At 37.7% G+C, this 26,988-nt stretch overlaps 1 protein-coding gene across 1 annotated transcript in view; it reads right to left on the bottom strand.

Annotated features, from left to right (window-relative positions):
* dnah5l (dynein, axonemal, heavy chain 5 like) overlaps window positions 1-26,988 on the bottom strand; it is a 50,068-nt gene that overhangs the window by 1,706 nt on the left and 21,374 nt on the right. Inside the window, exons 34-76 of the mRNA XM_056249285.1 lie at window positions 26,881-26,981; window positions 26,696-26,794; window positions 26,379-26,532; window positions 25,813-26,079; window positions 25,465-25,593; window positions 25,042-25,257; window positions 24,723-24,869; window positions 23,333-23,505; window positions 23,045-23,223; window positions 22,693-22,880; window positions 22,330-22,524; window positions 21,664-21,798; window positions 21,354-21,543; window positions 21,005-21,222; window positions 20,391-20,702; window positions 19,938-20,027; window positions 19,508-19,744; window positions 18,966-19,133; window positions 18,422-18,628; window positions 17,799-18,128; window positions 14,243-14,449; window positions 13,809-14,051; window positions 13,187-13,341; window positions 12,274-12,938; window positions 11,324-11,604; window positions 10,970-11,185; window positions 9,908-10,075; window positions 9,259-9,363; window positions 8,830-8,943; window positions 7,452-7,628; window positions 7,118-7,312; window positions 6,776-6,931; window positions 6,517-6,699; window positions 5,982-6,152; window positions 5,477-5,855; window positions 5,014-5,285; window positions 3,964-4,128; window positions 3,468-3,735; window positions 3,114-3,235; window positions 2,172-2,327; window positions 1,889-2,080; window positions 1,491-1,679; window positions 46-178 (exon numbers count right to left, since the gene is read on the bottom strand). Of these exons, the coding sequence (XP_056105260.1) occupies window positions 46-178; window positions 1,491-1,679; window positions 1,889-2,080; window positions 2,172-2,327; window positions 3,114-3,235; window positions 3,468-3,735; window positions 3,964-4,128; window positions 5,014-5,285; window positions 5,477-5,855; window positions 5,982-6,152; window positions 6,517-6,699; window positions 6,776-6,931; window positions 7,118-7,312; window positions 7,452-7,628; window positions 8,830-8,943; window positions 9,259-9,363; window positions 9,908-10,075; window positions 10,970-11,185; window positions 11,324-11,604; window positions 12,274-12,938; window positions 13,187-13,341; window positions 13,809-14,051; window positions 14,243-14,449; window positions 17,799-18,128; window positions 18,422-18,628; window positions 18,966-19,133; window positions 19,508-19,744; window positions 19,938-20,027; window positions 20,391-20,702; window positions 21,005-21,222; window positions 21,354-21,543; window positions 21,664-21,798; window positions 22,330-22,524; window positions 22,693-22,880; window positions 23,045-23,223; window positions 23,333-23,505; window positions 24,723-24,869; window positions 25,042-25,257; window positions 25,465-25,593; window positions 25,813-26,079; window positions 26,379-26,532; window positions 26,696-26,794; window positions 26,881-26,981 (8,647 nt within the window). The remainder of the gene's footprint in view (window positions 1-45; window positions 179-1,490; window positions 1,680-1,888; window positions 2,081-2,171; window positions 2,328-3,113; window positions 3,236-3,467; window positions 3,736-3,963; window positions 4,129-5,013; window positions 5,286-5,476; window positions 5,856-5,981; window positions 6,153-6,516; window positions 6,700-6,775; window positions 6,932-7,117; window positions 7,313-7,451; window positions 7,629-8,829; window positions 8,944-9,258; window positions 9,364-9,907; window positions 10,076-10,969; window positions 11,186-11,323; window positions 11,605-12,273; window positions 12,939-13,186; window positions 13,342-13,808; window positions 14,052-14,242; window positions 14,450-17,798; window positions 18,129-18,421; window positions 18,629-18,965; window positions 19,134-19,507; window positions 19,745-19,937; window positions 20,028-20,390; window positions 20,703-21,004; window positions 21,223-21,353; window positions 21,544-21,663; window positions 21,799-22,329; window positions 22,525-22,692; window positions 22,881-23,044; window positions 23,224-23,332; window positions 23,506-24,722; window positions 24,870-25,041; window positions 25,258-25,464; window positions 25,594-25,812; window positions 26,080-26,378; window positions 26,533-26,695; window positions 26,795-26,880; window positions 26,982-26,988) is intronic.

Genomic DNA, 26,988 nt, shown 5'->3' with positions numbered 1-26,988 from the left:
ATGAAGGTGTTTTCTGTACTGTGGGTGAAAGTTTCTGAAGCTCACCATCAATGGCAAGTTTAAGGTCGGTGAGGGTACTGCGCACACGACCAATGACGCGTTGCATTCTGTCAAGCTCTTGACGAAGGAATATAGTCATGGGCTGGAATGCACCCATTTTTTGTAGACAACTCCTCACCTGCAAAAAGATGAAACAATCATGGATGTGCAGGATATGACTGCAGTAGATGTTGTAGCGACTTTGTGCTGAGTTACAGAAGAAAAAAACGAGCCAAGCACATTTGGATGCGGTACTGGGTGGGTAGACGTGGTCAGTCTGGACTCTACAGATTAAGTCAAGTCAAGTCAAATATATTTATATAGCGCTTTTCACAATACAGATTGTATCAAAGCTGCTTCACAGTATCAATCAAAACAACTTAACAGTGTTTGTTTATTACTGGAAAAAGACATCCAAGTTTGGTAGAGCTGATCAGTGGTATGATGGGTCATTTAATTTGAATATCCCCAACTGAGCAAGCCAAAGGCAACAGTGGCAAGGAACCGAAAAACTCCATCAAGTGACCCGATGGTGTCCTAAAACTCCATCAGATGACCCAATGGAGAAAAAAAAAACCTTGGGAGAACCCAGGCTCAGTCGGGGCCAGTTCTCCTCTGGCGTTTATGAAGTAGAGGCCAAATTTACAGTAATTGTAAGATAAAAATTTTACAACAGGAGGTAGTCAGTAGTCAGTTGTTTTATCTATGCTGATGAGTAAAATATTGAGGCTAATTTGTTAAGTGTTTTCTGTTAATTTCTTTTGCATTGTTATTGTATTTGTATTGTATTTTATTGCAACACTGGCAGATAGAGGAAAGCTTCAGTTTAAGTAGTAATGCGTCATACACAACACAATCGACTCATAATATCAAGCAGGTATTGATATCCTCCAACTGGATGGAATCATAGTCTGAAGCTAAAAAATAGGAGTCTGTTCCCATCATACACTACAAGACTTTCTGTGAAATCTGTCAACTCCGACTGCCCCAAATCTGCTATTGTCGACTCGTCCAGACTGCAAATAGGGGCAAAAATCTGTGCAAAAGTTGTTGTGTATTCCAGCCTTTACTCGCAAACTACAAATCCTGTTCCTCAATAAGGTGAGAACCAGACCGTTTAGAAACATAAATATGCTTGAATTAATTAAAAAGTGTCTTATCCAAGTAGTAATAGAAGATGTTTGTTGTTGTAATGATTAATACAGTAAAATGATGAGTATAGTAGTACATATAGTAGTCGTTATCATATAGTTAGCTAACACATCGCTAACATATAGTTAGCGATCACACTACATGCATCTGAGTCCAACCGAACCATGCCCGAACAACAGGGAGCAATCACACTAGTCAAACAAACCGGACTTTGGGGGTCAAATGTGCTTGAGCACAGTTCAGATCACCTAGTGTGAGAACACCCTAATAAAAAGGTGGCCCAATAACTTCATCTTCACCTCATGTGGCACATAGTCAGCAGGAAGTTTTTCTAACATCTCATTTGCCATTTTCTGGACAGACTCCTCTCTGGTCTCGCCTTCCCCGCTGCTGCTGTCTTTGGGCTGGATGTTGAGGATGGTACTCAGGGTTTCATTAGCCATGTTGGTCTGATAAGTGATGTCAGCATTGGCGTGGAGGCCAAATACCTATTAGAATTAGAATCAATAGTTCAAGTTCAAGTAGTTTATTTGACATTTGCTCAGCTTAAGAGCATTGAAATGCTTAAGACAAGGCTCAGGCACATAGAGACTAGTGCAGGACAATAACATTAGGTTACAATAGGTTGTAGAATATGCGACCACCCAGCTGTCCCATCAAACCCCACAGAAAAATAATAAAAATCTATCTGTATCACCTCAGGTGTATCACCCAATGGCAGAGTATCAATATGCGCATGGTAATCCTGTAGCATCCTGGCCTGTGGTATAGTATATCCCTTATAGAAGCAGAACTTGTCCCCAAACATGGTCTCACTAAACCAGATACGGGCGAACGTATTGAGCAGGCGTTTGTCCATATCATCCGTGACACGCCCGCCATACTGCACCTACAGAGCGGATAGTAAAAATATGTTGCCAAAAGTTTGGATGTGTCAAATAAAAGAGGTACAAACACACAGTGGGATGCTAATATTGTACCTCTCCCAGCATGTACCGCAGGCAGCTCCAGTTTACTCCTCTCTTGATGTCCATATCATCCAGGTGGTTCTGCACAAACTGGACACTGGATGTGAAATCAGCCTGGTTGAACTCATAGGGAATATTCCAGCCAAGTGGACCAAATTTGCGTCTCTCCTTTAGTGGGAATATGACAGTGAGGACAAAAACAAAATGGCAATGAACTGAAATCATACATGTTAGTGAGGCAACTGCAGGGAGTTTGTAAGTTTATGAAAAGCTAATAGTTAATGAAATGAAAAGTTTGAATGTAAAAAAAATTACAAAAATTTGGGTCTGAGATTTAAATGAGTATATATAGTCCATTGCGATGCACGTTTCAGAGTGAAGCATGCCACTGTGTTCATTTACACGTTAGCAGCTTACAGTGTTTTCACTAAAACACTAGTGTGATTGTGATATGGACTGGGTAATTATCACAACTATAATGAGGTTTGAGTCCGCTTTAAAGTCTACCTACAAAGTAAAACCAAAGACTTAAAAAAAGATTAAATTTGTATCTGTTTACTTGCATGTCATGTGACCAGTAACCAACATCAGAGAACTATGAACATGAATGTGTCTTTACATTTGTTAAATACTAACTTCAAATCTCAAGGGGTATTTCAAGTAAATATTTCACATCTAAGAAGTTTTGCTGCCAAACATATTTGGGAATGACTGCATATAGAGTAATAAAAAACAATCCATTTGCATCTGACAAATGTTGCTATTTTAATTACATTACTAACAAATGCTTTTTGTCATTTGTGAACTAATATTTAATAAAGAACTGACATATGGCCTGCATTTTAGCTCTAATGCAATATTAAAAATGTCTATGAACTAATGAACTTTAAAGCATGTCAGGACTCAGGACCTGCGGGCAGAGAGCGACATGGTTTAACTAACAGCTGTCCTGACCTGGACTGTGGTGTGGAGGAAGGCCACAGCATAGAACAGAGGTCTCCACTGGGGCATGTTGGTGATGTCCAGCTGTTCTTGAGTCACACTATTGTATGTCCGCTTGAGTCCGGCCTTCACCCCTGCATCATCACAGATCGTTAACCCCACATTATCTGTCATCTGTATGCTTAGCATTTTATTTCCTGTTTTATTCCTTTGTTTTTAATGAAGTTGACTTTGAAAATTCAGAAAACTATTTTGATAACGATAATGATAAATCTAGCTAAAAAAGGAAGTAACAACAGCAAAATGTAAAAAATTTACTTCTAGTAATAATAGAATGAACAAAAACAGAATTTTCCCCTCCTCTACCTTGCGGAGGCTCATTGGTGAATTTAATCGCAGACTGTAAGAAGTTAATGGGGAACTTGGGGTGCGCCTCTGTAGTCACCCAAAACCTGAAACTGTCTTGGATGTCCTCTGCTGTGGTGACTGTCTCTAGACCTTCATCCAGGAAATCCAGCCCTAGATGGCAGTTCTGCAGAAGTAACCAGCCCCCATCAGACATGCTCTGGGCCAGAAGCCTTCTTGCATGCACTTCCTGTCCCTGTCCCATGGAGATAGGCCGGCAAGGAACACCCTGCAAAATAACAAGAAAACTGTTGAGAAATGTTCGGAACTCAGAAGTCATCAAAGCTTTACATCAAGCTATACTATAGTTTTAATGTGGGGTGATGCGAAGGTGGTAACATCTGTAGAAATTGTTTGACTGGGGCAACAGTCAAATATACAAATATTTGACTTCAGACTGCCTAAACTGACATGCAAAATTCAAAAGCATGTAATAATTGATAATAATTAGTCATACCTTCGACTTGGCGAGTCTCTCTATGTTCTCTGTGGGATCAGAACCCATAGACAGGAAGCAGACTAAAGGTACCCTCTTCTCAGCTTCTGAACACATGGCCTCCATATCCAGAATCACTCCTTCTGCATACTTCACCCCCATTGATTCGGCGATGTATTTACGTGCCTAGCACCGAACAACAAGGAGCAAATGATAAAATGAACTTATATTCAAATTCAACAAAATATGACAAAAATGGCCATTTTAATTACATTTTGTCATTTTAAATACTTGACAGAATCTGTTCAATTATCAATTAGCTCAAACGGAAGTTTATAGAAATTATAATTTAGACATCATAACATAATCTCACTAAATAATGTTATATAAATATATATATAGTGTTGTCAATAACACACACCCACACACGGTCAGAGGTCAGTGATTTCTTGTCACTGCTTTGAATTTGCTCAGCAGCTGTAATGCTATATATATATATGTATATATATATATATATAAAACATTCAAAGGTGATATTTAGACCGACAATAGTTGGACAGTGTTTGCAAATGAAGAATCGTACTGCACTAAGATTCAATTTCTTAATCTTGTATTTACATGTAAAAGAAAATCTTTGTCAAATTATTATTACACTACAGTACAACATGCGAGTGCTGTTGTTAAAATAGTATTTCACATATAACCCAGTGAGTGACGGAGGGTGAACAGGTGTACTGGGAAATCTACAGCATGTGTATAACCCTGAGCTCATTTTAGGAGCAAAGTGTCTCTTTATGCAAAACAAAAGTAATACAAATTTAAAGTGCAACATGAAACATTTTTTTTCTTTTTTAACAAAGAGTGAATGGAGATACTTAACAAAAAATGAATAAAAATGACTAAACCTTTAACTAAAATGAAAATGTGAAATATAAAATAAAACACTAATATTCCAAAAAACATTCATAAATACTAAGATATTATAGTAATGACACTAAAATAACGCTGCTCTGCATATTAAACTAAGACAGAAGAAAGTATTTTATGCCAGAAAAATAGGTTTTCCTGCACCTGTGCAATGGTACGGTCAGGACACCAGCTTCGTATCAGCAGCAGTTTACGGAATGCATCCAGTTGGCTATCATAACCATCAGGAAGAGGAGTCTCCTCTGGAGTGGCTTCATCAAACCAGCTCTTCCAGGCACGGTCATTGCGGGCCACCTGGGTTAGGAGAGCAGTGAATTGGGGCAGGGTAGACAGTTGCACCAGGTTTAGCCACGTTGTGTCCAGGATCCAGCGCCTTGGCTTGGGCTCAACAGAGTTTAGGTCCAGAGATGCTCCGCCTGAAAGAGGGTAAAGATTGAAGAACATGAATTACTTGGCCTCAAGGGATTCCAAAGTGCTGTATTACATGGAATTGTGGGAGATTTCAAGACATAGATCTACTTTAAACATATTGAGTATTACTACTCTTAAAATTAGACTAAAACTAAAAGTGGACAACATGTTATTTTCAAAACAATATGGTTCAAACCTTTGATGAAGGTCTGAAAATCGCTGTGGGAAATGTTTTTAGCTTGTAGATCAATTTTTAAAGTCAGAAGCAGGGTAAAAATAAATTTGTGATCTTCATAGAGTCCTCGAGCGGTGTAGCGAAACACTTCGAAAGTGAGGTACTCCATGATGTTGTCTAGTCTTTTAGCTGTAATCGGGGACTTTGGCGACTTGTCCATCGACATGTCAAAGATGCCCAAGAACTGACGAAGTGAGGTTTGGTACATCATGTTGACCAGGCTCATCTCCACAATCAGGAAATAGAGGATACTCCCCCTGGTGGCCACTGGACGGTACTCCTCTCGAGTGAGGTTGATGTTAATTTCTGTCTCTGCAGCAACTGTTAGCTTTTGACTCACCTAGGCAGAAGATTTCAGCTATCAAAACACAATTTAATTTCAGAGGAAAACAATAAGGTTGAGTAAGCATCATTGTTGGTTTTATGAGTCAGCATAAAAGCACATGACTATAAATGAAGAAAGTACCTCCTGTGCTATAATCTTGGTGACTTTGAGCACCTCGATAAGAGACTCATCCTCTACTAGAGAGCCCTGAATGCTGGTTAACTTGTACAGAAGATTGCTCTCCAACTCCTGCATCTTCCTCTTGTTTGATGTCACTTCCTCCAAGAGCTTTACACGTTCAGCCTCCATTTCCTTGATTGGAAAGTTAATGATTAAATTGACATTTGATCTGAAAGCTATATTATATTTTGCACAGAATACAAAATGTAAAACCCGTGTCTCAGAAAAGGGTTATTATTGTTAAATGAAATTACTAAAACATTTTCGTTAATTGAAAAAAAAAAAAGCGTTAAATTAAAAAAAGTACTAAAATTACTAAGACTAAACTGAAAAAATAATATGGATAAAAAAAGAGACAAAAACAAAACAAAATTATAAAAAATGTAACAAAAATTCAAATGAAAATGGAAAATATAAAAATAAAACCATATTCAAAATATTAATAAAAACTATAAGCGCATATTAATGATACTAAAATAACACGCTCTCTTCTTGCCTTTTTCTCTATGAGAATGACTCTGCCGAGTAATTGGTCTTCCAAACCCTTCATAGTGACAGTAAAATCCACCACTGCTGTTTTAGCGTTGATCTCTGGACTGTATGCAGGGTTGGCTAGTTTCGTTGTAATGTACAAAGTAAATGTCTTCATTACATCCACTTCTTTGTCCCCGACTTTAACCTAACACAAGAGAAAAGTTGTTAGCTTGGTCTACTAAATCCCTGAGAAGTTTGAGACTGATTATCTGAAGACTTACTTTAGAAGTTTTTCCAGACTTAATGAAGTTCTTCTCCAGAATGTTATCCAGCACTGGATCAAGCTCTTCCCCAACATCCTCTAAGAGCAAAGGTTTACCCTGGGACAGGCAGTCTTCCAGATGAGTTCGGAAATATTTGTGGTTTAGAGATGTAACCTGGTGGCAAAAAAAGAAAAGAAAAAGAAAAGCTGATGTCTCTTTGCTAGCCCAAATCCAACACTTTTGTTCAAAGTAGCTACATTTAATGATTTAATTACATAATAATTATAGTAAAGATAATATGATAATGCAACAAAAATACATATTACAGAATTAAGATTAAAACTGGTATCCAATCAGTACCTGTAGGTCATTATTGTTTTCACGGTTCTTGATCCAGATCTTGCCTTGGCCCTGTGGGTCAATAAGCAGAGGATAACGAGAAGCCTTTGTTACGATGATGCCGTTTTGAATGGACAGGTCATCATTGGGGAGACCCTGCAGGTTCCATTCTCCTATAGTTGCATTATCCACCAGCATATTGATCAAATTCAGGTTCTGTGCAGGAAAACAATTTTAGAAGATTAATAAACTGTAAAAAATATATATATATATACTGTATCTCAAACAAAAAGCTTGAAGGAATAATAGATTTTTGTTGTTGTTGTTGAACTCTTACACACAAAAGACTACATACCTCACTGTAAGGGATGTGGCGGATATTCATCTCTTTCTTCCACTGTTGCATGAGAAGGGTGCGATACTCCTGGTTGAAAGGCCCAGAGTAGGACAGAAATCCAGTGGCTAGTAACACATCCCCCACCAAATCTTTAATTTGCTTCTCGAACTGAGCACTGCTCTCTGTCCAGCGAACCTAAGACAAACATAAGAACGTTCACATACACAGTTCTACGGTTTGGATGTTTTTAAAGAGTGTCATTTCATGGCTCGCAATCAAACATCTGTAGTGTTGCCAGGGCCTAAACTAACTTTTTGCCACACCTGCCTGTGGCCGGTGCCTCAAGAAAATGTAATGGCCATACATTTTTTTTTTTCGGCCATGAAAATTATGACACCAAAAATGTAGATAGCAGTGAAAATTTGATACCACAGCTAAAACTACAAGCCTAACTGTATACATTTAAAACATGATTAAAGACAAATTAACAGTCAGTAATAAAATAAGAACAAAAATTCAAATTACAAGCAATAGCACAAATAAATACCATAGAACAAAGATACAAAAGAAATAAACAGTGCTTTTCAGGTAGATTTTTTAGGCAGGTTTTCAGGTACAGAAATTGAATAAAGTAATCAAATGTAAAATAATCACTGCATAGTCTTCACTGTATAAATTAAAATGAAATTAATCCTAATTAAAGGTACAAATGTTATTCAGACAATAGCGTGAAATGAATAACAGTCAATTATGTTCTCTTTGTCCTTTGTTTGATTAACATTAAAAACAGATGGCAGCAGTTTTATAAGGCTGCTGTCACTTTAATACGTGCATACCAATTCAACATATCAATTCTGTACATATGCATTTTTTTGTACATAACTGTTTATGTTTACTTAAGACATAATGTTTACTAGGATACTCACTGAGACGAGCATTTTTTACATAATTTTCTTTGAATTTGTCAGTTCAAGCGCAAGCAGACGTGAAAGAGAGCTTAATTCAGTATTCGAGCGCTGTCTGAGAAGCAGCTTTCTGGGCGCATGCTTCGGATATTTGCGCACAGAAAACTTTCCACACTGTGCACAAGTAATGAAGTGAGTTCTCTTTCGTGTCTTTCTCGCAGTTAAATATTTACATTTGCAAGGTTTAAACTTTCGTGACGGTCCAGGACTTGACCCACAACTGACCCAAGCATCGTTCATGTACACGTTCTCACAACACCGTATTGTTGGAATTCATAAAAATGTTACCGGCCAACTGGCGATTGACACCGCTTCATATAGTCGCACACCCGATTTTTTACACGCAAGGGTTAATTTTAAAGCCTGAGTGTGGCTCTCATTTATTCTACTCTATAACTTAAAGATCTAAATCCTGCAAGGAATTTTCAAACCTTTTCTCCACCAAGACCATCTATAAGAGCCACGGCATTGGACATTTTCTTCTTGCATGCCTCAGCATCGTCCAGCAGGTCTTGCTTCTCCTTCATGGCGGTGTCATACATTGCCTGTGTAAATATGTGCATAAACATCCGAGATTTTAAACCTCTGGAGATTCATATAAACTTGAACTTCAGTTGAAGAAATTTGACAAAATTCTGAATGCAAATACAAACATTGGTGTTAACTATATATTAAAAATAAATACTTAAGAAATGCTAACATATTTCATAAATTTTTTCCTTCAATCAGAGAATTTAAAGTGGTGTTCGATTACATTAACAACTGTTAATGTAATCGAGCCATGAAGATAATTTACTTATATATATATAAAAAAAAAAAAAACGGTAATTGGTTCCCAGCCTTAAAAATATATATCACACCTGAGCCTCGTCCAGCTCTCTCTGCTTCGAGTCCAGTTGTTCCTGAGCATTTGATAGTTCATTCGATGCCACAGTCAAACGAGCCTCTTGAAGCTTTAAGTTGGCCTGCGATCCACACATATACAGGAAATTAATACATTAATTCTGTTCTAAAAGCTAGAAACATATGTAAGATATTCTGATTAAAATCTTCTTTTCTGTTCCATTTAAGAAAAACAAGGTTTAGAATGAGATATAAGTAAGTACCACAACTGTTTTCAACACTAATAACAATGAGAAATGTTTCTTCAGCTCTAAATCAGTATATTCTAATGATTTCTGAAGGACCATGTGACACTGAACACATTATTATTAGTAATGATGCTAAAAAATTCAGCTTTGCACCAGGAATAAATTACATTTAAAAATATATTAAAATAGAGTTATTTTAAAAAACAGTAATTTTAAATTGCAATAATATTGTACAATATTACTGTTTTTACTGTATTTTTTATCAAATAAATGCAGACTTGGTTAGCATAAGAGACTTATTTACAACATTTAATTCATTGTAACATAAAAAAAAACTACTGCCCCCAAACTTTTGACCAGTGGTGTAATTCTTTACTATATACCCAGTGATGAATGAGACTGTGGAATATTTTGTCACCTTTAGGGGCAGAACTTCCTTATTGATGCCAAAGAACTCCACCATTGCTTGAGTCCAGGAACAGAGCCCCGCTACACTACCACAGGTCCTCTTAGCTGTTTCTAGGTTATAGTCTTCCATTGCCAGATATGGTGTAAGCAGTTCGACCATCTCCTCTGTAATAGTGTCCTTTAAAGAATAACAAAAATGTCAAAGAAAATGTGATGCTGTTGCACTGTGAAAACATATACTGTCACACTCTGAGTCTAACTCAGAATTTCATTAGTAACCATGATGCATTAATGACTTTAATGCATCTAATCACTTTGACCCAAAGGGAAGGGTCATATAAGGTCAGAAAGAAATTCATGTTTAATCTTTGCTTTATTTTTGTCCTAGTGTTGATTCCACTGTGACTATGCTAACTATTTGACTTCTATTGGCCTCAGGCTGCTCTAAACTTGGATCATTACTGGGACACTATATTCCTGTTTACATAGCCTGAACAGATGCATGATCCAGCAACCAACGACCCACATCCCAAAGGGCACTCCATCAGTGATAGAATGAATGGCAGAAAGTCTATATTAATCATATGCAGTGAATATGGGGGTTTCCACTTGAACAGCTATGAAGAGTTCAAATGGCAGAACACAAAACATTGATGGGAGTTTCATATAGATGGCATTAATAACTTGGAGAGATGGAGTGATTTACTACTAGTGTTACATGAGTAAAATTGTTGTGGAAGATTTCACAATTACTGCTTTTTTAAAATCATGTTCATCCTGAATATAATATTAACCCTCCTCTTACGTTTACTTTATAAAAATCAAAAAGAAAGCAAAAGACACATGTTCTATGTTTTTAACAAATTTAGAGGCCGTAGAAATTTGCATATCAAAATAATACAGTAGGTTTTAGAGAGTTAAGATCGAAATCAAGTGATGTGGTCACAGATGTGTGCATCAGTTACTTTACAATAACATGGCTCATCCAACAAGATTTCAGAGCCAGACCTATCACTTTAATAAAGACCTAAAATGAAGATGTGTGTATCAGTATTACAATGTGTTGACTGACCTTGTTAAAGTTCAGCAGTGTGCCGAGGAATGCAGAATTGTTCATCAATTTAAGAGCTTCACTCCATGAAGGTTTAACACAGGGTCTTTCGGGGTCCTGGGTGACCATATCCACCCGTCGCTGGAACAGCAGCAGTACACAGTCCATGATCCGCATGATCAGATGTGGAGGCTTTCCCAGTTTACGAACTGCCGCGATGTCGGCAGGCTTTATGGTCTAGAAACCACAAATGGTATAAAGCTTTAAGTTAACTAAATTCATGTAAGGTCTTCAAGTGCAAACATGAAATACTGTTCACAAAGCATTTAATTCAATCGTGTTTTAGGGGTGATTTGGCGTGCTCCGGACATCTACCTTTAGTGCACCCTCAGCTGCCTCTAATGCTGGTTTGGCCGCCTCAAGTTTGGTCTCAGCCACCTTTTTTTCCTGCTCTATCTCATCCACAATCGCCTGGGCCTTATCTTTCACCTTCTGTACCTGAGCCTTCACCTTTTCGGCAGCTTGTGCCTTGGCAGTGACCTCCCGCAGAACTTCACCTGCTTTCAGTTTAGCCACCTCCAACACCTTCTCCTTCTCTTTCAGCTCCCCACGAAGCTCATTAACAGACTGCTCAGCCTCCATGAGGCGCTCGAGACCTGCAGATGAGATTAAATAGTTTATAGTATAAACAGATGCTTTGCTGCTACATAGTAGATCATTCTTTCCATAATTAGGTTCATTTTCAGACAGTTTTTGACCTTGTGATTCAGCCTTCTATAAAAAAAAAAAAAAAAGTAAAATACTTTTGGTTTTTTAACATTCATTCACATTATTTAGAGAAATTATTAGATCAGTTAAACCAACTATCACCAAAATAATTGAAAACATGATTTAAAAAAATATATATTTATATATATATATTCACACACACTTTAACATCCAAAAATGTTTTCCACTTAGATGTTGAAATGCTTCCTTTAATATGTCCTTTAATTTGAAATTGTTCAGTTTCATTAAATGTTTATTGCAAGAACATAAAAGAATCACATAATCAGGGTTTTAATTTTTCTCTGAAGGTTTCCTTTCCAAAGGTGACCCTTTGTTGAACATAAATTTGACTTTTTGTGTGAATTAATTTTTTATCCTATGGGTGGAAAGTGTCTCTTTAAAAAAAAAAAAGATCATACATTTACCTCTGTAGACTAAATACTGACGATGGTAATGCTAAATACCAGGCTGAGAGCATTTTCACGATTGTTTAATCCAAATGTAAAGAACAGCAACAAATCAAAAATTTTGAATCAAAAACAAATGTAATTGCAAACCTGTGTTCATTCGCTCTGCAAGCACCCCCACATGTTCAATGTTTTCTGAGTAAATCATCTGGTATCCCTTAATAAATGCCAAGTAGGATTTGGGCGTCACATAGGTCTGACGCCTGAAGCGCTGGAAGTACTCGGTGCAGATCTCAGCCACCATGTCTTGGAACATTCCCATTGTTTCCACCACGTTCTTTTTCACCTCGTCTGAACAACGCAGTGAATAGTTAGAGAGGAAGTGCTGAGCCACGGCTACTAAAGCATCCCGTGGCCATCGCTGGAACCAGTCCACAGTGCAGCCTGAGATGAGGCCGGGGAACTTTAGGGCACGGGAACGCAGTTTCTCGCCAACTGGTGAGAAGCAAAGAGCCACGTGGAGGTTACTGCGCACCCTGGACAGGAAGTAGTTGTAGAGGTTGTCGATGGTGGGTGGGCAGCGTGGGAGATCCTTCTTCATGATGGGAACAAGACTTTGGGTGATCTCATCCACCTCATCTCGAGCAAACAGGTTTGAGACTTCTCCAGATGCCAGAACGTTGTTCATGTACTCCAGAAAAGCTTCATCCTTGATGTCATTGTCTGTGAAGATGAAGGTCACGCCCTTCCCTTCCAAACCTGCAATTCTGTACAGGGCTTTCAGGTCCTCAATTAGATTACTCACATTGTATGTTCTGTAAGGGGAGAAATTATGTTAAATCTTGTCAAAGGAAATATGATCACATTTGACTTTGTGTAGACTCTAAACAATTAAAAAAGACATAAATATCCACCAAAGTAAATTTACACACCGTTGATAGAAAGTTTACAATGGGTTTAAAATGACCCAGGGCACAATTCAACTATTTAAATGGTGAAAAGCCCTTATGAAAACATTGTGAAATCAAACCATCAAATTTGAGAAGAATTATAATATTCTCACCTTGTCATTGTGATTTGAAAGCTCTGGTATCCAGCAATGAAGGATGAAAGTCGGGTGAGACTCTGTTTCCCAGAACCGCCGACTCCAACCAATAGGGCATTACCACGAGCTGTCCGGATTATCCGCGAGACTTTCATCAAATGGATCATGGCATCCTGTGAGAGTGTAGAGGTCAATGCGAGATGAATTAAAAATGTATATCTATCCATCTATATTACCATTTCAGTCGTATCTGACTTTGGTGATCCTATGGCCATCGCTCAATATACGTGAGAGACTGTTCATGAATTTTCTTGGCAATGTCTTTCCCCAAACCTCCATATTACATGGCTTGGGACTCACGCACACACGTCTTTGGACTGTGTGGGGGAAAGCCACGCTGACACAGGGAGAACATGCAAAGTCCACACAGAAAGGACTCCTGTTGAGCCATGGCTCGAACCGGGTACCTTCTTGCTGTGAGGTGACAGTGCTACCCACTGAGCCACTGTGTATGAGGGTAACATGATTGGTAAAAGACCTCAAGTCGGGATTCTAACTTGGGATGCCAGGGGAGCAGCTGTGCCATATTTCGGAGCATTGTCCACTTTTGGCAACATGTTAACATTTTTGTTCCACTAACCTCAAAGAAGACCAGATCCATGGCTGCTCCTCTAACAGTTTCATTATACTGTTGTTGAAACATAGACAGGCGCTCTGATAGGGCCTTGAAGGAAGGAATGGGCTCATAGATCTTTGGTATCTCAACCTCTGCATCTTCAGGTTCATCTCCTGTTATCTCTGGAGCATCCCGCAGGAAGTCCACAAAGTACCCTTCCCATGGGCCCTGCTCCAAAAGACTAGGACCATGATCCTGTACTGTGATCTACAGAGCATAGAAAGGTAGAGAAATCAGATGATATACATCTAATGAAATGCATATTAATTGCATAAAATCTATGATTATTTTACTAAACCCAACAAATAGAATTAAAAACAAAATTTGTTTCAATATAAGTAAACATCCTGTGCGTGAGGTAACAGATCATGAAGCCTGTAAGGATTTAGTTGACACACCCTCTCCAAAATTGCATTGAATGTCTCTCTGTCTTTCTGATCAATGAAGCGATCGGCGATGACCCGTGAGCACTCGTGGCGGAAAAGAGATGCCATCAGTTGAGGCGTCTTACACACTTCTGAGCCCACAGTGAGAATTCCTTGCCAAATCCTGCTCAGATCACGCAGATTAAAAATGTAGTGGAACTTAGCTGGGGAAGGCAGCATCTGAAAACAACATTAAATTAAAATGCAATTAAATATGCAACCGTTTAAAAGTTTGGGGTTGGTAAGATTGTTTTAATGTTTTTGAAAGAAGTATCTTATGCCATACGCACAACCGGCGCTGCGTCATAGAATGTCTCTGAACAGATTCACGCCCACTCTTGGGGGAAAATAAACTAGACTTCCATAGACTTCAATAAAAAATAGCGTCACAAAACAACGTCCGTACACAGCCGACAGGCGTCAATAACTTAAGAAATCACTAAGATTAAACATGTCAAGTAATTATATGTCCACCCTGCCTGCCATAGAGTCTGAAAACTGCCATACACAAACTTAATTTGGTCAATTTATAAACATGTTCCTTCATTCTCCCAGCGTCAAATTGGTGTATAAACCCCACCAGTGGCCAGAGGTGTCTTTCTTTTACTGTCTATGGTCTTACCCGGACATTTACTCGTAGTTGTACCTCATCGAGTCATCATGGTAAGCCAGTGAATGATTTTACTTCATTTTTTAAAGTAAACATCTTTAAATGTATATATTTTGTCTTATAATATATCTTATAATGCATTTAACCCCGCTGGGTGGGGTTGTTACACCAAACTTGACGCTGGGAGAATAAAGGGACATGTTTTTAAATTGACCAAATTAAGTTTGTGTATGTATCTTTCACGCTCTATGGCAGGCAGGGTGGACATATAATTACTTGACATGTTTTATATTAGTGATTTATTAAGTTATTTACGCCTGTCGGCTGTGTACGGACGTTGGTTTTTGCCGTTATTTTGTATTGAAGTCTATGGGAAGTATAGTTTGTTTTCCCCCAAAAAGGGGCGGGACGAAATTGACAGTTAAGTTCCCGGATGTGCCGGTTGTGCGTATAGTAGAAATACAGTAAAAACGGTAAAATCTGTCAAATCCTTCAGAAATCATTCTATGATGCTGATTTGTTGCTCAAGAAACTATTTTTTATTATCAATGTTGAAAACAGTTTTGCTGCTTAATATTTTTGTGGAAACCATGATACATTTTTTAGGATTCTTTTATGAATTGAAAGATAAAAATAAAAAAAAAGAGATATATATATATATTTGTTTTTATTTGAAATGGAAATATTTTTAACATTATAAATGTCATTAATGCATCCTTGCTAAATAAAAGTAATAATTAAAAAAAAAATCTTAATGACCTCAAACTTTTTAACATTAACCCTCTGGGGACCAGAGTGTTTTTGGGGCCCTTGGGATGTTTTGACATGCACTGACATTTGTGCTTTTTTCAGTTATTTATAAACATGTTAATGGCAAAGGTGTAAATTCACTCTATATAGCACAAACTTGGCTACCATGATGAGTGAGCAACATGTATGTACATGTTTGTATTTTTAATAGAATAATGTTTATGCGTGGTTATTGAAAAAAATAAAAATGAAAGTTGCTGAAATAAGACCACAAAACACATATTGATTATTTCTTCACAAGACTTTTGAAAATTGTATCACATAGCCTAGAATATTTGCTCCAAAACTATGTGAGAATCATCCTGACTACTCATTCAGATAAGTCAATAAAGTCTTTTACATTTTTAATGACGTGTTTTGTTTGAGAAAGCTTTATGCGAGGAGGCGTGGTCTCTCATTAATATGTGTGGAATTTCACACCTGAGAAAGACAAAGACCCTCCCCATAATGGCCCTATTAGGTGCTATCAGGCCATATCATTACAGGAGCCTTGCACAAAGAATGAGGAGATTTAAAAAAGAATGGCTTTTAGATTGTTTGGATTTATATAAGGAAAATACAGGGTGCATAAGTCTGGACACTTCTATCACACACCCTTCACCGTATAGACATGGTTTTATTTCAGTTCAAAGTTCAAAGTTAGAGTTGGAAACATCTTGAAAAGAAAATTGTCTTTCTCCATAAATGTCTTAGTTTGATCATACATATTTCAAAGTTGAGGATTCATTATTTTGATAGCTTGAACAAACACTAAAACATCTTAGTTGATTAGTTTATTGACAAAACATACTATATATTTAACATATGAGCAGAAACTCCTAAAAAAAGCTTATTTGATGTCTATTTTAGAGTAAAAACTTTATCCAAAACGAGTCAACGAAATGTTATTTAGTCTGTAACAGTGCGTATCTGTGCGTTCATTCATTCATTCATTCACACACACACACACACACACACACACACACACACACACACACACACACACACAAACATGATTCACATTTAACAGTACGCTATTTTTCCGTTTACAGACACTACGTTATTCTATATCGCGATTAGAACAAAGCACTTGCAAAAAACACTTACTTCTCAGCTGAATCTGTTCATCCTCGCAGTGAAAATAAACCCAGTGGTAAATGTCCCAGGATTGTTCCTCATATAGCCGCGCAAGACGACAGTAGATTAATCTGACTAAAAAATAATGTGTGTTTTCAGAGTTTATGGGCGTTCACGCGTCTCAATGTGTTGCTTCACATATTTGCGTTTGAATAGCGCGTGCTCTCCGTGGGCGTGTCACATTACCAGGGATAATCAGCTGAGAGAACGATAATGAGACGGGCTGACACGTCTCTCTTTTTATATAGATAACATAAACGGAGAATATTAATTTTAGTTTTGAATCGGATCATTTAAAAGTACAAACTCAAACGATTTAAAAGATATATTGCTTATGGCTGGGTGAATAGTATAAGCTGAGTTGTGTTGAAGATTAGAGACGTGCTCTAGAAAAAAAGTTCACGGTGACTGAGAGGCAGAACGCACACCCTGTTTATTTTCTTTATTTTACAAAAGCACAATATTTTATTTCGATTGTATGTGGGCACATAAAAAAGTAGACATTTAACAGATTATTTTCTCATATTTCTTAACTCTATATGAACAGAAATGATGGTAGTACTTTAAGTCTATTTTTCTGCTATGTGAAAAAAAACGAGCAAAACGCGCCCGCGCGTTTCTGGTCCCCAGAGGGTTAAAGTATATAAAATATGTTGCATAATATCAAAATTGTCCCATAAATAATTTACAGGATAAGAATATAATGTTCTATTGTCTATATAGGCCCAATTGATAAATGTCGTTCATGTTGATCAACTGCTAGAGAATCAAGTTTACAGCATACATTGAAGCATACTGACCACAAGAGGACACCATTCTCTAACAATTTGGATCACCTTGTGCTGTGACAAAAAGCATGCATGTTTAAAAACGATCCAAAAATGATTTCCCGAATTGAAACCAAATTTTGAGGAGCCTACAATACAGAGTCCCAGCCCTACGTTTCATGTTCAGCAAGTAATAACTCTTTTGATAAAATTACCAAAGCAGTACCTTAGCTTTGACCGCTTGCCACACTCTCCTGGTGGTAGGAACCAAGGCGGCAGCCAGTGAGCACACCTCTTCCGGGAAGCCTCTTTCTGAGCAAAAATACCCACTGGCCAGTGTGTGGAAGATTTTATCTATAGAGGAGTTGGATGGGAGAGTGCAGTTAAACACACAGAACTGGCGTTTGAGTCGCTGGGGGATATCATTGCGGCCACCTCCAGGGTGGATCATGGCAGCCGCTATCTGCAAGTCGACTACGCCGATGAATTCCCCAGGCCGTTCCAGGCTGTAGAAACCTCCTTGCACCATCAGCTGACGAACAATCTCATTAGTGATCTGAGTGGTGAACAAAAACACTAGAGGCTCAGTCAAGGAGAATAAGAAATAGGATGCTATTATTGTTTACTTAATAAATTGTTGGCCCTTTTATTAGATTATTATGCCATGATAAGATGTTAACGTAATTCAATGTACATTTTTCTGGGCTTGTAGTTGAACTTTAGAATGTTTGTTATTTGACAGACCCCACAAAATTAAAATCCCAAATTAGAGTCCATGTCTGTTACGGCCATCTATATAATATACATTGTGCTCAAAGAAATTGACAAAAGGAGCATGTGACTCCTTACCTGATCGCCCCACTCATTGATAACTGGCATGTTGATGTCGTCAATGAAGACGGTCATCTTCTTCCCTCCGGGAGGTCCGTAGGTGGTGCCCATGCGTTTGTCTATATAGCTTTCGATGGTCTGCTGAAACATGCCAGGCAGGGTAGCCGAGGAGAAGTTTAGGCTTTTGCTCATTTGTGTTTCTGGGTCATACTTGCTGGTGTAGCCCTGTGGAAAGGTTTGGATAGCATGACTTGCAGAACTCAGATGCCTTATTTTCTAATGCACATTTTTGGCTTAAAATAGATTAAATTCTATTTACCTTTAATTAAGTTCAGCTATATAATAAAATTATAAAAGTTTGGGGTTGGTACAATTTTTTTAATACACCAAGGCTGCATTGATTCGATCAAAAATACAGTAAAGACAGTAATATTTTGAAATATTATTACAATTTTAAATAATTATAATAGTTTTAAATTATTCGTAATAAATTCATAGAACATATTTTACAGGCAAATGTGTTATGCTGCTCATAATAGCATGGATTAACTGAAACACGCACCTTGATCATGACTGTCTTGGCTGTTCCCTGTTCACCAATGAGCAAAACAGCTTTGCCTTGCTTCATAATTGTTTGCATGAGAAAGTCTGTCCGTATATTGTCGACATTAGGTACGAGAATGGAGGCATAGTCAGGAACCATGTCTTTGGGGTAGTTATATTCTGGCACCTAATGATGACATTGCAATTAAAAGGTATTATGACGAATCATGAAAAAGGTATGACAAACCATTCATCCTCTGAATAAAAAGATAAACAGGAGGTTTGGCAAAAAAAGAAATCTAAGGAAAATTAGGCAAGCTAATTCATGAACTTGTGGCATGTGATTGACGATAATTAAAGATCACTAATGGGTTTCAATCTATACTTAACATTTAACATTATAGAAAATTATGTCATTAATTACTCATATCGTTCCAAACCCGTAAGACCTTTGTTCATCTTCGGAACACAAATTAAGATATTTTTGATGAAATCGGAAAGGGTGAGTAATTAATGACAGAATTTTTATTTTTGGGTGAACTAACCTTTTAATGATCTTACCCTTGTAGACCAGAGATCCCATTCTCCAGTCACACTGACTACAAATTCAAAGATGGTCTGGTCCCCCTCTGTGTAGGGCAGGTCCAACCTGGCATTGTGCTTTTTAAGGAACACCTCCATCTTGACTCGATCTTCCAATTCCAGCAAAGCACCAACAGACCACATCACAGCAAACAGGAAGAGACGGTTCATGTATGCCTCTGTTAGGTGCTTCTCTTCAACATCTGGCAATAGGCCCTGTGTTAAATAAATAAACGAATTTCAATTCAATACAGCTCATGATCATTATATTTTTAAGATCTTATGCATACATATATACATTGTTAGTGTATATTAATGTAACACGCTACTCAAGCTTTACAGCCTCATTTGGCTTGTTACTTCATTTAATGATTCCAGAAAATAATTGTGTCTGTGCATCACAGTTTACCTTCAACAAATCAATGGTCTGCTTGATGTACATACATTCAAGCAGCTGCATTTTGGGGGAAACCGCAGTGGAGACAAAATTCATCAAATCCTGTGAAAAATGTAGAAGTTAGCAGGGAAAGGTGTGTAAATTAATAATGCAATTAGTTTTAGATATCTCACAGTTTCATAGGATCAACAGTCTGTGAGAGCTCTTCAAAACTGTGTACAGAATTCTCTGACCTTTCCCTAGGCAATGTCAAAGAATCAATAGAACTTTTCATTAATAAACCCCTAAATGGCTTAGAAGCTTAATGGTAACAAAGCATTGTATTGATCTTTTTTATATTGATGTTTACATCTTTTATCTCTAGATACCTTGTCAAAATGAAGCTAAATATTCTTGTTGTATCAGTTTAGCTTTACTCCAATAACATATGTATAAGAGAGTAATGCAGTAATGTCTAGCTGTCACCTGATAGATAGAGTTGAAGGAGGCCAGTAGCATTTCAGCTTGTGTTGCTGGGATCTTTTGCAGCCAGGCCTGCAGTATGGGTTGCCAGTCCAGAACAGAGGAGCTCATGAAGACCATTCCATTGCGGGACACAGTAGCAGGAGATGCATTGTCGATGTTGTGTGGCTCAAATACCACCTTGCAGTTAGGAGCCATTGGTATTCTGTCTCCATTTGCCAGGGTGAGGGTTTTGTTGTCGTCTAAGACGGAGTTGAGATTTTCGATCCAGATGGCATCAACTGGACCATCAAGAACAATCCATATGTGTTCTCCCTGTGAAATGTTTTACCATGGAGTAATATAATTGGAATTTTTAATTACTTACAATTGAAATTCATGAGCACCAGGTCATTTATTGACAGTGCAATCAAACTGCAATCACATTTTTATTAATTGAAATCTCAAATTACTTGTTCAATTGCCATTCAAACACATATTCATCAGTTGGGGTTGGACCCATAAAAATGTGACTAATGACAAACAAATGAAAGAAAATTGCTTATTGCCAATAGAGTCAAAGTTAAAGATTAAGCATGACATTCAATCATAAATTGCTTGTGACACAACTCTCTCACCTTCTTGGCCTTTAAAGTTTTCCTCCAAAGTGTGGAGAAGATACCATCTGTCCAGTCATTAGTGGCCACATCCAATGTGCCAAACATCTGGGAGGCAGTAATGGCCTTGGGATTCATCCTCATTTCTTTGTGTGGATTTCCACAATCTGTCATGGCTTTCATTAGAGTGTGGATACATGTGGTCTTTCCTGTTCCACTGGGGCCAAGGGTCATCATACCTACGCACAGAGAAGATATCGATGGTTGAGTGCAAGGACAACGTTGTCAAAATGTGCATGCCTACAGTCTGGGCATTTGACAAAATTTCATTCTTATAACTTTAATAGCAGTAAAATGGATAAAGACTAACCATGTCTCACTCTCTGAGTCTCATATAGTTGCACAAGTTTGAGAATCCAGGGTGGGTGTGCAATCAGTCCGGCTTCTTCAGCTTGTTTTGTGATAGCCCCTTCCAGCTCAGGATAACCAGCTTTATCCAGCATGATGCCCGGAAACAAGTCGTTTATCAGACTCATGAACAGGGGCTCATCTTCATCCACCTGTATGGAGGAAGAGGCAGGAATAGAGTCAGTTGCTAAGAATGTCTATGACACACTGACACATTTATCCTATTGCTTCAAGGTGCTGTTTTTATTTAGATTTGGATCAATCATAGTCACCAGTTTGGAGAGGTTCATGTCACGCAGAACTCTCATGACCACAGTCTTTTCTGGCTCATTTGGGTTGGATCTCTTTACAGCACCCAGAGTTCTCAAAACCGACAAGATGTTCCTCAAGCCAAAGTCATAATGAACCTGTTAAACAATAAAAAATTATGAATATTATCAGGAAGATCTATGCCATGACCATCAATAAAAAAAAAACATCTAATATATTTATTATTTATTTATTTATCTATCACTTTACGCCATACCAGCATCAATGGTTATATTCATGGTAAACTGAAGAGTAATACATTTTAAATAATAATTAAACATTTAAAAACATGATCTTCACAAACAAAACAAAAATAAATAACAATAACAACAATAACAAAATTAATAACATAGAGCAAATAAATAAAAATAATAAAATAGTTTTAAAAAAGTATGTTAATTAGATAACAATTAACAATTTTCCACAAGATAACAATTTTAAAAAGTCCATTAATGTAATTTATGAATAAAAACATTGCCTAACAGCATTAAGACTGTTAATTCCCTAATTTTTACTGTAAAGGTGCTTGTATAAAGCACTATATAAATAAGTGGGACTTGACTAAAATGGGAGGGCTTTGTGACACATTAAAAAGCCAATAGATTTAGTTAGTAATATATTGTGGGTACCTGTTTAGAAAGCTGTTCCTCACACAGTTTGTACAGAGTATAAAATTTACGGCTGAGGACTTGATTTTCACGAAAACCTGCGCTGGCAAGTTTCACTCTCATGATGATGGCTCGGTCAGGCACCATCATGGCCACTGTGCGGAACTGAATTTTCAAGTTTTCGGGCAGCTCCTGTCGACCAGCATAACCTGGGTTCTGTGATAAAAAAAACGACAAATGAATGGAGGGGAAAATATTGAAAAAATAATATGAATGAAAATTCATGTACATCAAATACATGTTATGTGTTTCCCCAGCAGGCTACTTTGATGACTGCAAATTAATTACATGAAGGACAAGGTGGGCTATAATTGATCACTTTACCATAGTAAGGAAGATGCCAAACTCTTTATCCATATCCACCAAATCTCCATCTGTGAATATGAACTGAGTTTTTTTGTTCTTCTTGCACTGCAGGACGATGTAGATTTGTTGAGCAGCAACTGAGAGCACAGGCAGCTCAATGCGGTTAAACTCATCAAAACAGCCCCATGCGCCAGACTGGGCTAATCCTGTTTGACAAACATTATAAACATGAAGTGCCAACAAAAAAGGTCACTCACTTTAAATATGCATCCACTATTATGATTAAGGGTCAAACAGGTGCTCTGTTAAGATTATTTTAGAGGTGGAAGAGAAGAAAGCAGTTTGAGAAGTTAGTTAAGGTGCACTCAACCTTTATAGATGCGGCCCAGTCCACGGAAGTCCATCTGGTCAGAGCAATTGAAGACAACCACATATTTTCCCAGGCAGCGGCCCATGTCTTTGGTGGTTTCGGTTTTTCCTGTGCCTGCAGGGCCAGCAGGGGCCCCTCCCATACTCATCCCTAAGGCCTGGGACAATGTGATATAACATCTGCGAGGAACCAACCAAAATAAACAAGTGGTTAATACACCAGACAATGGGTGCTACTCATTAAGAGCCAGTTTCTAGAACCTGGCCTTTTCAATGTATCTATACTCGCCTGTCAGTTAGAGGTGTAATAACCAGACGATCAGTGCAGCCCAGATACTCATTACAGTAATCAAACTCCACGTCTGTGATTTGGATTATGCATCTGTCCGTGTCCTCAATGAAGTAGAAGCGGGACTGTTTCTGCCATTCAAAGTCTAAAGGTGACCGGATGTTCATTCGTACCTTGAGGGGGGGATACAAAAGCAATGTGAAGTTTAGATTAAGGTTACTTAATCAATATGATGTGAACTTTCAAGAAATACACACTACCGTGCAAAAGTTTGGGGTAAGTATGTTTTTTTTAAGTTTTTTTTAGCAAGGATGTATTGAATTGAGCAAACATAAAGAAATGACAGTATTAAAAATATTTCTATATCAAATAAATGCTGTTTTATTGAACTTTCCATTCATCAGAAACTGTTTTCAACATTGATAATATTAAGAAATATTTCTTGAGCATCAAATCAACATATTAGAATGATTTCTGAAGGATCATGTGACACTGAAGACTGGAGTAAAGATGCTGAAAATCCAGCAATCACAAGAATAAATTACTTTAAAAATAAATATATATTCAAACACAAAAAAGTCATTTTAAATTGTAATAATATTTCATAACATCAGATATTTACATTATTTTTGGTAAAAAAAATCACACTTTTGAACGATAGTGTATAACAGGGGTATTCAAATAAAGTTTCAAGAAGTCTGGACGCTATATTTCCTTCCTAGCAGAGGCCCGGACATTACTTCTTTGGAATAGATATACATTTCCATCGGGGCATCCGTAGTACTTTGTAAAAGAAAAACTCCTAAATACTCAAAATAGTCATCAAAGATGAGAATCTTGGGCCCCGAGAGCCAAAACAGTGATGTCTAAGAGTTTTTTTTACCAACATTTACCAACATATCACAAATCTGCTTCATCTGTATGACAAATAACAATTGTATTTGCTGCATTCTTATTTTCTGCAGTGTTTTAGCAGAAATATCTATTTTTCTGCTCACCGTGTTTCTGCTACTGTTGTTAAAATAACTGTCATCTGCAGGTCTTAAAGTGGCTCTTTACGTCTTTAGTGAGAGAAAAGCAACGCGCACTGAGTGGAAAAGGCTAGAATGAAGTGCCTTAGGCTCTAGATAAATATAAGGGGATGTAGAGCTGAAAGATCATTCATTACCATAAACGACCCTGAGCGCTTGTGATGTGTACCACTCCATTGTTTTGACGCGCAGCATTTTAAACTGTAGAAACTGTAAAATGGCGCTGTCTGGATGGAGCCACCATTTGAATACTAATAGTATATAAGGACTGTGTTCAGTTTGGTCTGCAAGTGTCAAGGTGTTTCAAGAGAGTGATGCTTAGCAACCGTTTTATACTGAAGAACCCAAAAATCAATCACCAGGTCATCAAAAATGTCCTTCTGGTGAACATGTATGGTGATGAGCGTCTCATATTTGGTTCTGTCCATCTTGGTCAGATCATGAGTAGTCATATCAATCAGTTCGTTCAAAAGATCCAGGAATTTCTGGTTAGTAGTCTGCATTATCTGCTCAAAAAAAAAAAAGACAAAATAATCAACAAATATGGGAAACATCTTTTATACATTTATATAGAACTTATTTATGGGGAAGAAAAGGAAGAAAGCTGTCCATTAATAAACTACAACCTCCTGATTTTAAATATGACATGAAACACCAAAGTAAGGACAAAGCTTGAACCTTCTTGTCAGACTTGCTATGTTGGAGAGCTTCTTCAGCATCTCTGGTCCAGATGAACTGTATGCCGAGCAGTCCAACCTGAGCAGGGAACATCGACTGGAACTCCACCAGTTTAAAGCCCTGGTCACTAATAACCATGTTGGCCTGTCGTATAATGTGGTGAATGGTCTTCTTGACTCCATCCAGTAACAGACCCAGCCAGGCTTCTACATTACCCTGTGGTGTGAGACCAGTAACTATCTTCATTATCAGTGGATCATTATAAGTCTATGGATTTTTTTGCCAGTAAACCCAATAACTTAAAGTTATAACACACCACTCTTCAAACAAGTAACATAGTTGGAAGTATAATTTTTTATGCTACAATTGAGGTTTTTTTTGTGCTATTTAAGGTATATAAAGGTAATCTCAGAAATAGTGTACCTGGGCATTGATTGATTCACTCAGATCCACTGTTTCCCCTTCCTGTGACTGAAAACTAAGTATCTGGTCATAGTTTTTCTCGTGAAACACAACTCTGTTTACATTATCAAATAGGTTCAACAGGTGAGCCTGAAAGACACACACACACAAAAACACAACTGGTTTATTTATTACCTGCTGTATTCTATTAAAGTTTGATGATAAAAATAAAACCCATATGGTATCTAAACAACCCATGTAACCCATGTAACTATTTACTAAATGCTGCTTTTGGTAACCATACTGATGTGAGAACTGATGTGTGGCTCTATGACATAATGTTAAAATCCCAAAGTTAGATAAACGCACTTGTATGGTGTGCGAGTCAGATGCCTGACCCAGTATCTCCAGCAAGACAGGGTCAGAGACGAAAAAGAACCGTGGGAAGACGAGACGTTTCTTTTCCAGGTATCCACTCAGAGATTTCTGACACACTTCCAGCTGTTCCAGAAGGTGTGGCAGCAGCTGTTGCAGTGTCTCGTCCCCAACACAGCACTGAATCACACCAGGAATCTCGTGTGCTCGCTGCATTATCCTCTGCCATGACTTATCGATGTTTTGGAAGCGTTTAGCTTCCTGCAGAGAGAACATTTTCAGAAACATTAAATATAATTTTTTTTTTATTAATATAATTAACAAAATTGGCTATTCCACAATTTTTGGGGTGTGAACCACCTATTATTTTGCGCTCTACTGATGTATCATGTTGCACTCTTGTGTACTTCATATAAGAGGCGGTATTTGTGCAATGTATGTGAGTGAGTATTAGGAAATTATGCTTTGGTGGACACACAGCCTTACAAGAGGAATCTGCCTTAGAAGGTAGACAACTCACAATGTACCAAAAAGGGTTAATGTATTTGGATTCAAGCTACCTGCGGCAGTTGTTTGGCAATGTCTCCACCCACAAACACAGCCTCCAGGTACAGCCACAGATTCTGCACAGTCAGCCACTTCTCAATCACCTCTGAACTGTTTGACAACTTCTGCACCCACTGCTGGATGGAGGGCTTAAAGGGAGCATTGTATCTAAAACAAGAATTTAGTCAAATTTACATTCCACTGTAATGAAATACAGTATTAAATTTACATTACTGTATATATATTTGGAAATCAAAGAATCATATCTAAATTATTTGAAAAAATAATACAAAAAATGTAAAATATTGTATAACTGTATTCAGCAAAATACCTGTTACTCATTAAAGACCCAAGCACCATGAGACTGTCCTCCATTAACGCCACCTTCTCTGAAGTGTCTGATCCCTTTAGCAGCAGCTCTCCACGATTCCTGAAAGGGTTATTTACCATTTGTAAAGTTAATTAATTTTATAACAAATTAATGAATTTAATCACAAATTCCATTGTTTCTCTGACCTGAATGATGCAAATGTGAACTGATGGCTGCTCCATTCTGTCACAACATCTTTGAGTTTGGCCTCAATGTCTCGCTCCTTCACTGCGCTGATACACACATCCTGGTAC

The sequence above is a fragment of the Rhinichthys klamathensis genome, unplaced genomic scaffold (assembly GCF_029890125.1).
Source record: "Rhinichthys klamathensis goyatoka isolate OS25496 unplaced genomic scaffold, OSU_Roscu_1.1 h1tg000059l_1, whole genome shotgun sequence".
Classification (NCBI taxonomy): domain Eukaryota; kingdom Metazoa; phylum Chordata; class Actinopteri; order Cypriniformes; family Leuciscidae; genus Rhinichthys; species Rhinichthys klamathensis.
This window is presented reverse-complemented; position numbering and strand designations above follow the sequence as displayed.